General features: G+C 41.9%; 1 protein-coding gene across 1 annotated transcript in view; it reads left to right on the forward strand.

The window, feature by feature from the left end:
- The window catches only part of ADCY2 (adenylate cyclase 2), a 344,352-nt gene that overhangs the window by 243,931 nt on the left and 87,394 nt on the right, over positions 1-13,027 (forward strand). The window contains exons 8-11 of the mRNA XM_024578430.3: positions 4,221-4,379; positions 5,148-5,280; positions 6,639-6,815; positions 10,899-10,942. Coding sequence (XP_024434198.3) covers positions 4,221-4,379; positions 5,148-5,280; positions 6,639-6,815; positions 10,899-10,942 — 513 coding nt within the window. The remainder of the gene's footprint in view (positions 1-4,220; positions 4,380-5,147; positions 5,281-6,638; positions 6,816-10,898; positions 10,943-13,027) is intronic.

The following is a 13,027-nucleotide window of genomic DNA, read 5'->3' on the forward strand; positions in this document are numbered from 1 at the left end:
GCAGCAAGTCAGGCTGCCACAGGGTTTAGCAACTCATGTATGTTGGCCATGAGCTCAAATGGACTAACAGGTGGTGTCCAGAGCAGAATAATGAAGCTCCCACAGCCTCAGCGGAGCCCAGGAGACCTAAGTGCTCCAGATCCACTAGCTCTGCAGCAATTGCCATAGGCCACTGGGCAGATCCAGGATAAGGAGGCAAATGAAAAAACTGTAATCAAACAAAGAATTGCAGTGGGTGGGGGTTAGTCAGTGTGGCCTCAGCTACCCACATGGAAGTGTGTGGGAAATAACTGTCTTTGCTTCTTCCCATAAATAAATCCTTTGTCTTCTTTGATATTTGAAAAATATTTTGTACTTATTTCAAAAGTCATTAACTCTTCCCCACCCTATGGGTCTAGATGTAAGTGAATCTAATCGTTGGAGCTAATAGGTTTTCTCAAATTTACAACCAATGCCTGGAGGCAGCCTTGGTGTTGATTTCAAATCTGAGATGAAACGGGTTCTGCTGGAGGAAGGCAGTTTCTCTGGATTTCTTTTATAAATGGATATGGGAAAGATTTTACGAAGGATAAATTTGCTTATTATGTGCATCAATAACGTTTTGGATTACACAGTTCACCCTTTTACTAAACATTGATTTCTGATTCTGAATCAACCATTTTCCAGTTCTGTTATGTTTACTTTATCCCAGCAAGTTGGAGAGCTTTTAGGAGAACGAATCCTTGGTTCTGATCCACAGGCAGGTCACCAGTTCATCAGTAATGTCTTTTTTGTTCCTGTTATATCGTTTTCATTATGGTAAAATATACATAACGTAAATATTGCCCTTTCAATCATTTTTCTGTGTACAATTCAGTGATGTTAATTACACTCAAAATGTTGTGCAGTCATCACCCCTATCTACCTCCAAAGCTTGCTGTCATCCCAAAGAGAATCTCCATTAAGCAGGTAGTCCCCAGACCCCTCTCTTCCCAGCCTTTGGGGTCCCCTTCAACTTCATGTCTCTACAACTTTGCCTGTTGTAGTTATTTCCTGTAAGTGGAATCATACAGTATATTCCTTTAGTGTACGGCTTATTTCACTTAGTGTGTTTTCAAGGTTCGTGTGCTCTGTGGCATGTGTTAGTAATTGATTTCATTTTATGGTGGAATCATTTTTCATTGCATGTGTATATCAGTTCTATTTATCCGTTCATCACAGATACATCAGTAATATGTCATGTGTCCAGAATCTCAGTAATGTTAGCAGATTTGAGGACACTTTCCAGAACTCTTGCTTTTAACTAAACTCAGCTTCAGATCTCACCGAGCGTGTGTCCCCATTATCTTCTCATTGGTCACAGCCTCCAGATTCTTCCTCTGTTATAAATCACCTACTTGGCTCATATACAGCTGACAAAGTGATCATTAATGGGTTGTTCTGTTACACCCTCCCAATAAAGGGTAGGAAAAGGAAGGGCATCTCAGCAAATTTCAAAAATCTTTTGTTCTCTGTCACATGCAAAGGGAAGAATTTCATCCCCTTTCATTAAACCACAAGATGAGGATGAATAAAGGAATTTTAATTTTTTAAGATGGTGACGAGAAAGCTCACACTTGACACTTGGAATTTTGCCAGATTGTCTCAGATTTTTTCTTAAGAACCAGCAACGAGGGCTAATGAACGTTCGCCAGTGTTTCCCACCCCCCGCCCCCCGGTGTAGGGGCCACCACACGTACTCGGCACCTAGTTCCCTGGTCGCTAATGCACCACTGCAGAAGCTCTTCGGCTGCAGCTGTGGAATGTTGTCGATGCTTAGAGAGTCCTTTTTCCTGTGATGAGAATGTAAACTATTCCTAATCAACAAAGTAACACGCAGGACCCTGATGTCATAAGTCATTAAAGTTCCTCTTCAACTACAAAGTTTGTCTATTATGGTTGTAAGCTTTACGCACTTACTTCAACATTCTTTCTACAGATCACATAGATTGCATTTGCATGCATTAAAACATTTGGCCAGTGAATTCATTTGAACCCTGGGACAACTCATTTTCCTACAAAAGACACACAGGACATGGAGGTAGTTTTGAAGAGTCAAATTATTAACCAGTGAGTTCTGTCAAAATGGCCATTGCAGAGTGTCTCATCTTCCCTTTTTATCCCCTCTTGGCTCTCTGCTGACCATATTTTGGTACAGAAATGCCATATGGTTGGAACTGTTCTCTCTCAACAACATTAAAATCTTAAGAACAATTATGGGTTTTAGGACAAATTTTTCATCTCCCAAAGACAGAAACAAAGTAAATCCTTCCAAAAAGACTTGGGTCAGTGAATAAACTTGCATCGAGTGTCTGCATTGCCCCCGGCCCTGAGCCCACTGATGGGTACACAAACCACTTGGACAAGTCTGTGTCTCCACGGGGATGCCACTCTGAGAGCAGATGCGGACACAAACGGGAGTGCTGCCTGCACTCAGGGAGGTTGGAGCATGTAGAACGGATTCCTACATCAACCTAGAAACAGAGACCAGAAAGCCTCCCTGGGTGAGGACAAGGTCATGCCTAAGCCACAGATGGAAAAACAAGGCAAACTGGCCATGTGACACCCACACCCTGTCAGGGAAAGGAAGCTCAGGGGCGTGGGGAGCAGAGAGAGGAGCCATCCTGAGCAAAGGCCTAGAAGTGAGGACCATACAGGGCCTGGGCAGCCATAGCACTCACTGCCACTGGAGAGCAGTGTCAGGGGCGGGTCTCCTATGTGATGTAGATGTTGTGGTCCTTCCTGTGGTCAGGAATGAAGGGTTTGGATGACCTGCATAATGCCAAATAGGTTGTTGTCTTCAGGGGGAAATCCATGAAAAGACGATAGAGAGGAAGGGCAGGGAAGGGAAGAGGAAGGAAGGAAAGAGAAGGGAATAACTTTCCATATTCCTTTTTCAGGAGGCCATTTTTTTTTACATTGTAGGTCTGTTTCTTTTTATCGTTTTTAGCATGCTCAAATGATGTCATTTTATCATTTAAGCATGACATCTATACCTACCTACTTCATTCTGAGGCATTTAAGTTTCATTTGCTGGAGCCCACCCTGGTGACCCTTCCCCCTTGCTGCTCTGTAATCAGTGTCATGTTTCCCTTCACAGAGCCTCTGGGGCTGTTGCTCTCGGGTAACTGGGGCCACCTTCCTGCATACTTCTTTTACAATAATATTTTAATTGATAAATACACATAGCTGGCAGAAATAAATAAGCATTACCAAGCATTGTCATCTTCCTTTAAAAGAAAGTTCTTCATTTGTCTCTGGTAATGAGTTGGAGACAGGGTCCTAAGGTATTTTTGAACGGCTGCTAGAGGGAAGGGGGGTTGGGAGGCTGGAATAAAATTTGAAGGGATTAAGCAAAAAAATAAAAACACCTCATAGACCCACAAAATAGTAAGGTGATTGCCAGAGGAAAGTGGGGTGGGGGGGAGGTAGAAGAGGGTAAAGGGATTGCAATGGTGTTGAAGGGAGATTTGACTTTGAGTACACAATACAATATACAGATGATGTGTTATAGAATTACATACCTGAAACCTTATATAATTTTATTAACCTATGTCACCCCAATTAAAATTTAAATAAAAATAATAAAGTGATTTTAAAAATTAGTTTCTTTTTAATGACACCATATGCATTATTGTAGCTTTTTTTAAAAGTATTTTTCATTTTTGTTAAAGAATGTGCACAATTAAAAAGCTTTAACTGCATGGGTATTTGTTTAATTTGCCCTTCAGGCTAAAGTCATTATTAAGCTCACAGAGAAGCTGTATTGTCTGTGCATGGGGGGCATACACTGCGCTAAGCACTGGGATTGCAAATGGCGCCTGAGAGCCTTCCGGACAGCACTGGGCAACGTGCCCTGATTCCACTGTGAAAATTCAGAGCAGCGTCAGCACATGAAAGGTGCTTGACACCCGTCAGTTGGAGAAGCAAAGCTATAGTCAAAATGCTGCCTCTTCGCCACAGCCTGGCCTCATGTGGCTTCACTAGCCAAAGCACCGGAGCGTAGGTCTAGTCTGGGAGTAACCGGAAAGAAAAACCCTTTCTCTTGGCTCACGGCAGTAATCAGCTGCTATAGGGGAATTGGTGACAATATTTCCAATAGCCCGAGAAATTCTGAATAATAAAGTGTCTTGAAAATTGGCCAAGAGTTAAAGGAAGGAGAGGCCGTTCCTGGATGATGACGTAAGTTTCCTTTTCTTTAGGAAAGTGAGGGATGCTACTGGAGTTGACATCAACATGCGCGTGGGAGTGCACTCCGGGAACGTCCTCTGTGGCGTGATTGGTCTGCAGAAGTGGCAGTATGATGTGTGGTCACATGACGTTACCTTGGCCAATCACATGGAAGCTGGAGGGGTCCCAGGGTAAGGCCGCACATTGGATTTCTCTCTTCAAGTTGGCTCCATGGTTAGTCAGCAGGTTATTAACTTAACTGCTCAGTGTTGGATGATTTCTATGTTATTCACGCCCTACAGCCTCTTTCATTAATCAGATAAACATGACCTGTCAAGTTCAAATTCTACCACCCCTGTGACCCACGGTCAAAGACTATTGATATCAGATTCTAAATTACAGACTTTTACTTATTAGCCAGTTTATGAATAGAGACATAAGTCGATGTTTTTTCCTGCAGTGCAGTGATGGCATTTCGCCAGTATTGGTGACCTCTGAAACCAATACTGTTAAACTGAGAAAACTGCAGCGTCCATCTCCGGGGAGAGCCTATTTCAGACGAGAGAATTTCAGTGCAAATGCTGTAATTTGGAGAAGCGGGACAGCAAACATTGAGATAGAAAACCCATAACTTTTATACAGATCAGCACACTTTCTAAAATGCTTCTGGTATGCGTTTCAACAAATATGCTCATATACAAAAATTCTTTATGACCAAGCTGTTATTCGCCACACCCACAAAGCAGGCTTCTGTGAGTGCTGAGATGCTCCAAACAGGAGTAGCTCCTGACCTCATAAGTGTCTTTCTAAAAGTCACAGTCCATTTTACCAAGGGCATACAGCCGTTCCTTCATTGTGCGAAGGGGAAGAAATTATTTCTGAAATCACAAATAAAGAGAAAATCTTCTTTTGTGCATATCCTTCCATATCTTGATTATGGCTTTAAAATGGCATTTCAGGCGTGTTCACATCTCTTCTGTCACTCTGGAACACTTGAATGGAGCTTATAAAGTGGAGGAAGGAGACGGTGATATCAGGGACCCATATTTAAAGCAGCACCTGGTGAAAACCTACTTTGTAATCAACCCCAAGGTCAGTATGGTAAAGAGTCTATAATTAGCCTATGACTTTTATGATGAAAAGGCAGGGGGTCAAATTGCTGTATAGGTAAGTGTTTTCAGTAAAGAATCAGTGTAAGTCTTGGCCTCTAAAATTACTTTAAATGCATATGGCATTTTAATTATGGAACGTGTTTTAAATAATGAATTTCAATGTATTTATTAAAGAAATAATGGAAATAACTGCTCTCTCTGACAAGGTCGCATATGTTAGTCAATGTATATGTTAATTCCTGATGCTCCTGGGACATAGCCTGGCAGTTGGAAAAGTAAAGAGAAATGTTTTGCTTAGACCTTCAGATGATAAAAATGAGATGAAATAGAATGAACATATAAGAAAAAGGAAAAGAAGGAATTTCTAAAAGATGAACAACTAAGTGTCACCTCTGCATTTGTGTGAGGACATGTGTATGCAGACACATTTAACTACCAGGCAATAACACCCTTTGTTACCTGGAAGACACCCCGCCCATCCAGAAGGTTAGGATCTGACTCCTCTCTTCACACCTGTCAGCCAGAACTAGGGCCTTAGAGCTCTCATCTCTTAATGTTTCCCAGATTCCTGCCAAATGAGCATTGTTGCTATTTAAAGATTAAACATGGAAAACTGTGAGAGGTTGTTAAATGGCGCAAATATGAGCAAGAAACACTCCTAACCTGTCAAAACCCATACCACAAAATCAACAGGGTCACGTGTGTGATGTCTACTCCTGGCAGGCTCCCTCAACCCCCAGGTTCACCTTTGGAGGCACTTTACAGTTGATCTACAGACAGATGTGTGAGAGCAGGAAAAACTATGGGGTGATGGGGAAGTGCCACGGGGAAAAAGCAAAAAAACAAAAAAAGAATACAAAATACATCGTGTTCATACAAAGAATACCAAATCATGGATGAGACTACTAGCACTAAAAACCACATCAGCCTATATGCCAGTCACATTAGGGAAACTCAATCAAGAAAAAATTGAAACAGGTCCGTATATCTGTTTAAGAATTTACTTTATAAAAATACCTATTAAAATGGCTATTTTTCCTAAGTTTAAATTACAGATAACTTTTGCTATCTGGAAAAAAATCACTCAGCTCAAACAGCTTGTAACACTGCACATCACTGGCTCGGAAGGAATGAGGGCGGAAGCCATGAAGGTGAAGGGGGTGATGTTAAAGGAATGCACTTAGTCAAGGGCAACTTCTTGAAGGGGTGCAGTAGGAAGGTGAAGGGGGTGATGTTAAAGGAATGCACTTAGTCAAGGGCAACTTCTTGAAGGGGTGCAGTAGGAAGAAGGTGTGCGCCTTTGGCACGCCAGGTGTAATGCTTTTTTCCCACCCCAAGGGCGAACGACGGAGTCCCCAGCACCTCTTCAGGCCTCGCCACACCCTTGATGGAGCCAAGATGAGGGCCTCCGTGCGCATGACCCGGTACCTGGAGTCCTGGGGGGCGGCCAAGCCCTTTGCACACCTGCACCACAGAGACAGTATGACCACGGAGAATGGCAAGATCAGCACCACGGTATGCCCTCCCCCTGTTCCAAAGCATCTTAGCACTGAATGAAGGCTTGTTCCCCAAACCAAAAGGCATCGCCTGCTAAAATAACTTCTGTCTGTAATGAAGCAAGCTTACCATCTCTGACTTCTCAGAGAGTCTCCTTACAAACAGCTATTAGGGTGTGAATGAGCACCGACCTTGCATTGCTAGGGGTTTTCACCTTGGCTGATTTTCGATAATGACTTTATAACACAAGACTTTATTTACAACTGACAGTACCAACGATTACAACTGAACTTTTTTTTTAAATTCATGGTTTTTTTTGTGTTTTACTTTTGCTATCATTAAGTAAAAAGCCTGAGCATCTTAATAAAAGAACAGTGAAAGCGTGATGTCCTTGCAGTGAATAGAACTACTAAGACTGCCTCTTCATCGCCTGGATGTTCAGGCTGTGTGAGCAAAAATGTACATTCTATTGTTGGAGTTACTTGTTCATATCACTCCTCCTTCCATCAGAGCGTGAAGTCCCAAAGCTCCTTACAACGGGGGCATTTTCAATAAGAATGCTGCAATGCAGATAGAAAATAGAAAGACCCATAGGAGGAAAGAAAAATAAATATAATTAAGCACTTAGAATAATCCCAATGGTATCGTTAGATTTTAAAACAACCTCTGGGTAAAATTAACTGTATGAGGGATGGAGTTGAGGTAAAAAAGAAAATGGACTGTTATGTCATTCTCATTAGCTGCTAAGGAGAAACATGCCAGTCTGTCAGGTAAAAGTGAGCATTCCTGGTCTTCCTGTGTCCCACACCTCCCAGCATGTCACAAAAGACACACCCAAGCCCGACAGGTAGGGCTCAGCATCCTCGTTTGACTTAGTTATAATTCTCCTCTCAACTGCCCTTGGTCTTTTTTTAACTAAACAATAAATGTGGCTTGACAGACCATGATCCATCAGACCACCCATAAGAGAGACCACCAGGACAAACCCTGGAGGAGTCTGCATTCTATTGAGAAGAGAGCGAACAGGAGTAGAGCACAAAGGCATGTGGCCATTTTAGGGCCCACTGAAGGCCACGAGGAAGATGGAACGGAGCGGTGTGCATGGGAGTGAGTGGTGTGATCGCTCCGGGCAGAACAGCTGGGGAAGTTTCAAAGCCAGAGAGGAGGAAACTGGCAAACAACACATTCAGTGGTTCTAAGAGGGAAATGAATGTGGTGTCCATGGGGTCCCGAGAGGATGCTGGTGTGTCTGTAGTGTCATCGACAATGAGTAAGGAAAGTCATCAGGCTGAGACGCACTAAGGAATTGTGTTTAATTCACTCTAAGTATAATGCAAAGTCACCAGAGGATTTTGAGTGTGGGAAGGGCGTGATATAATGTACTTTGCAATAATGGGGCAAGAGTGCAAGGGTCGAAGTGAGAATGATGCATCAGATGATTTAAGATGGAAGAATCAAGACTTTGCTAATGGACATCTTTAAATCAATATGTCTTTTAGACAGCTAAGTGCAGCTAGGAAGTTGGCTGGTGGATGTGCAAGGCCAGAACTCAGGAAAGAGGCCCAAGCTGGAGGTGTGAATGTGAAAGGGGTCAGGTTTCAGATGATATGTGAAGCTCTGAAGCTGGAGGAAGTTATTAAGAAGAGATCAAAAGAGGTCTGGGGCACCTGGGGCCATTGAGCATTTAGAACTGTTGAAGAAGAGCATCCTAGGATGCGAGTATTGAGTTTCAGTGGAAGTCAATGCTTTTATCACTCTTATGAAAATATAATAATCATTTAGATAATTTTGCTCAATGCTATATTTATTATTAATGCTAATGGCTAATAATCATATTTCTCATTGAGATTTGTTGTTCACCAGCAGCTGGTCGGTTGGTTTTCAAGAAATAAGAATCATATATAAATATTAGAACATTCTTTTCTGTGCTGTTTCTTATGTTATTTTACAGGTGTGTTTTTGATGTTGTTGTAGTTGTTTATTTCTCCACAGTCCTTATTGGCCCGGGACTTACCAGTGCCTGTCTCCCTTATTATCTCAGCATGGGACCCCAGGAAAGACTTTAGCCTGGCTTTCATCTGTTGTGTTGGAGAATATGCTTTCTTCAAGGGACAGTTGCAAGGTCTAGTGGGTGAGCTTCAGGAAGTTGTTTATGAAAGCAGAGGACCTCTTGAACAAATGCAGTTTTCATAACTGGCTTTTTTCACCATTCACAGACACAGAACCTGGGGGCTGCCTCAGGAGCAAGATAGGGTATCTTAAGAAAATTCCAAGTCTTTGTTTAACACACGAAGCCCATGTGACTGTTACTTAGTTGTGTCCCTCACTCACTTTCAGAAAGATCCTATTGTCATTCTTATTAATACATTGCAGTTTTGAAAAGTTGTCATTGCCAGAAGTTATTTCTGTTATCCAATCCCTTATACAGGGCTCCATTGAGTCTGTATTTTTTAAAAATATGTGAGAGAGAAACATTGATCGGTTGCTTCTCACAGGCCCCCAACCAGGGACCTGCCCCACAACCCAGGCATGTGCCCTGGCTTGGAATCGAACCAGCGACCTTTCAGTTTGTAGGATGATGCCCAACCTACTGAGTTACACCAATCAGGGCAAGCTCTGCTGACTTTTGATTCAACAGTGATAGAGCTGGTGAACAATGTATTATTTTACTTTCTATATTAAAACTTGGAGTTCAGTTATTTTGAATGCTTTACCTTTCCCTAGGTAAGGTATTTACCTTACCTAATGCATTTCCTTAATGTATTTAACCTAACCTTGGGGATAAAGCAGCAAAGAAAAGTTTCTTTAGAATAGTTTTGTTTCAACTTTTAATTTCCACTATAAATATATAAAAGTGAATCTCGTGGGTGTTTTTAATCTACTATGGAACGTTTGGCACTGGATGCCCCACTGATGAACCCTGATGGGTGGCTTCCTCGCATTCTGTTCTCAGGAACTAGCAGCACTCATATGCTGATTTCTTCTTTTTGATCAATGGTTCACAATTTCATATTCTCTCTCTATATCTATACATCTATATATCTATATATCTATATATATACACACACACATGCATACATACATATATATATTTATATTTATATTTCAGGTCATGCCAGAAGAGAAATCTTTATTTTTCAATTACAGTTTACCTTCACTGCTGTTTTGTATCAGTTTGAGGTGTACAGCACAGTAGTCAGACAATCGTATACTTTACAAAGGGGCTTCCCTGATACGCATTCTTAACCAGTGGTATCATTTCTTTTTTTTAAATTTATTTATTTACTTTTATTCAGTTACAATTGTCTGCATTTTCTCCCCATTCCTCCACCCCACCCCAGCCAGTCCCACCTCCCTCCCCCACCTCTACCCTCCCCCTTGATTTTGTCCTTGTGTCCTTTATAGTAGCTCCTATAGACCCCTCTCCCCACTATCCCCTCCCCACTCCCCTCTGGCTATTGTTACAATGTTCTTAATTTCAATTACACAATGGAATTCTACGCAGCAGAGAGAAAGAAGGAGCTTATACCCTTTGCAACAGCATGGATGGAACTGGAGAGCATTATGCTAAGTGAAATAAGCCAGGTGGTGAGGGACAAATACCATATGATCTCACCTTTAACTGGAACATAACCAATGGTATCATTTCTTAACAACCCAGTTTAATGATAAGGATGGACTATAGATTTTGTGATTATGTTTGTGTGTTAAAGCATTTTTTAAATATTTGTCTGACGTCAAACGAGAATTTCCCATGACCGTAAGATGTCTACAGTAACTCTAACAACAGTTTTGTATAGGCCATTGTTTGAAACCATATCTTTGAATAGCAGGAGAATGTAAATTTTAAAAATCCAGACAACCATTCTGGTACTCCCAACATCCAGCGCTTACAGACGACACCAACATTCTAAATATACACTGAGTTTTAAATCTTTTTTTTCACATTTATACTTAAGCTCTTTTTCTCCAATAGGTAATTATATGTTACTAACTACTACTGTACATGATAAAAGTAGAAATGTGTTTTACATAGTTCCCGTTGCAATTATATTTTTAAAGTACGTTTTTGGCAACTAATAGCCTTTTCTTTTTTAATAGGATGTACCAATGGGTCAGCATAATTTTCAAAATCGCACTTTAAGGTATGGTATATGTTCCACTTTGTAATTTTTAAAGGCTTATTTTTTATTTATTTCTGAAAGTAATTATCATCAATTATAGTAATTTTGAAGGCTGTTTCTTCTAAAAGAGCAGCTACTTGTGAAGAGCCCTATTAAATTGCTCTCAAGCTTCTAAAAATAGGATCGTCAGTGTCGTGTTATTAGAATGAAGACAGGGAGGAAGAAAACACCACCTGGTAATCACAGTCCAAGTTGACATCATTTTCTTAAAATGACCCTTCTTAATACTAATATGGAGTAAAAAACTGAATTTTCTTAAAATGAGTAGGCTTCTTAAAATGACATGTTTTTTTCTGATTAATCTTAGAGATCACAGCAAGATAAGACCAGGCATTCTGTAGTAGAAAAAGGGCTGCCCAACCTCTCAGGAAAGAAAACAAACTCCCGCAAACGTCTCCACGCCCCTGTCGCCCTCCACGGAGGAGTCACAGCCACTAATGACTTTTCTTTCCATGTTCCTCTAGCTTCGGGGGTCAGAGGTGTACTTTAGTATTGGTGTGGGAATTAAGTATTTCTTATCAAAGTAATTAGGATAATTAATGGAAGGCCCCAAACTCAAGCCAGCCTTTCCTTCGCTGCAGAAGGGTGAGTTTATTCTTGTAGAAAATGCATGGTATCCAATTAAAAAGCAGACACAATTAGGTAGATTGTTACCTGCAAAACATGGCAAGGAATGCAGATCAGTCCCCCTAGGGGACTTTGTTGTAATGAGCTCTAATTTGTATTTTGTGTGCAATTGGAAGTTTTAACATTGAGATGTAACATTAATTGGGTTCTTGAGCTTTTGAGGCTTTCTGTTTGAAGTGACAAGTGCCATATTAAAGAAAACTCCAGCCAATTTTAGGGATATTGTGGACCCCGTAACATAACTTGAGACGGAGTGACTCTTGCAGCCAATTAGACAGGAGCATGTCTCCGAGCAACTATGCACAGAAATTTCATGAATATCTTTTCACTTTATTCCTGATCTTTCTTCTTTGTCTATCTGCTCCTCCCTGAATTTGTGCTCCAAGAGTCTGTTTTCTAAAATGACAGTTTGGAAATGCCTGGGGGAGCACCGGCGTAATGTGGGCAGTGTCCCCTGGGATGAGTGCTGTTTGGAGGATAGTGATCATAAGCTATCATTTGTATCTGTACTGAGCCTATGGAAAATCCAGTGTCATCTTTAGTATTCCTCTAGGGTAGACACAATGGCCATTATCCTTTTAGAAGGGAAAAAACTGAGGTGCAGGGGGCTAGGAGAGTGCCCAAAGTGACACAGCCGGCAGAGGCGAGGCCAGGATTTGTGTGCTGACTCTGCAGCGCCAAAGCCTGCTTTCCTAGCTGCTCCCCTGTCCCGCCTACCTTCCTCGGAGCCTCCTCCGTCTCTGTTCTACTTTCCTCTGTGGTCAGTGATCTCTGGTGGCCCCAAGGCCTCATGGAGAGAGCTTGACTTTCAAGTCAGCCTCACCTGGACTTCCCTTACATGTCCTGGCTTTGTCACATGGCCTGTGCCAGCCTGGACATGAGTCGGTGTCACGTGCTGTTGAAGCATCATCTGAGCTAACACACAACCTCTTCCCTGTCTCCTCAGAAATAAAAGCCCAGGTGTAGGGGTGGGACAAGTTAGGGAGGGAGCTCGGGAGAAACAATGGAGAGAAATTGGAAAGAAAGAGGGATTAGGGGCAGTGAGCAGTGGGGAGGCCAGTGGTGGGGCCCAGAGGCAGAAACAAGAACAAGAAGGTCAGAAACCCCAGAAGTCTGAGGAACAAAGCCCTGGTTGGCAAGTGAAGAACTCCTGGTGGGTAGGTTATCAGTCCCAAGGGTATCTATCGTTTCCATAGCAGAAGTCACAAAATTACAGAGAGAAGAAAACTGTTTATAGGTTAATAATTGTTGTCTAGATAATTGGTGAATGCCAAGGTGCAAAATCACATGCATTCATTGGCTACCTCATGTGCCATGTTTACTGCATTGCCCACTGTACAAGCACTGGCCAAGCGAGTTCCAGAAGAAACTCACAAAGACAATGCCATGTGAGCCCCAGGCATCACATGGAAGGGTTTC

Source organism: Desmodus rotundus, chromosome 1, assembly GCF_022682495.2.
Source record: "Desmodus rotundus isolate HL8 chromosome 1, HLdesRot8A.1, whole genome shotgun sequence".
NCBI classification, from domain to species: Eukaryota; Metazoa; Chordata; class Mammalia; order Chiroptera; family Phyllostomidae; genus Desmodus; species Desmodus rotundus.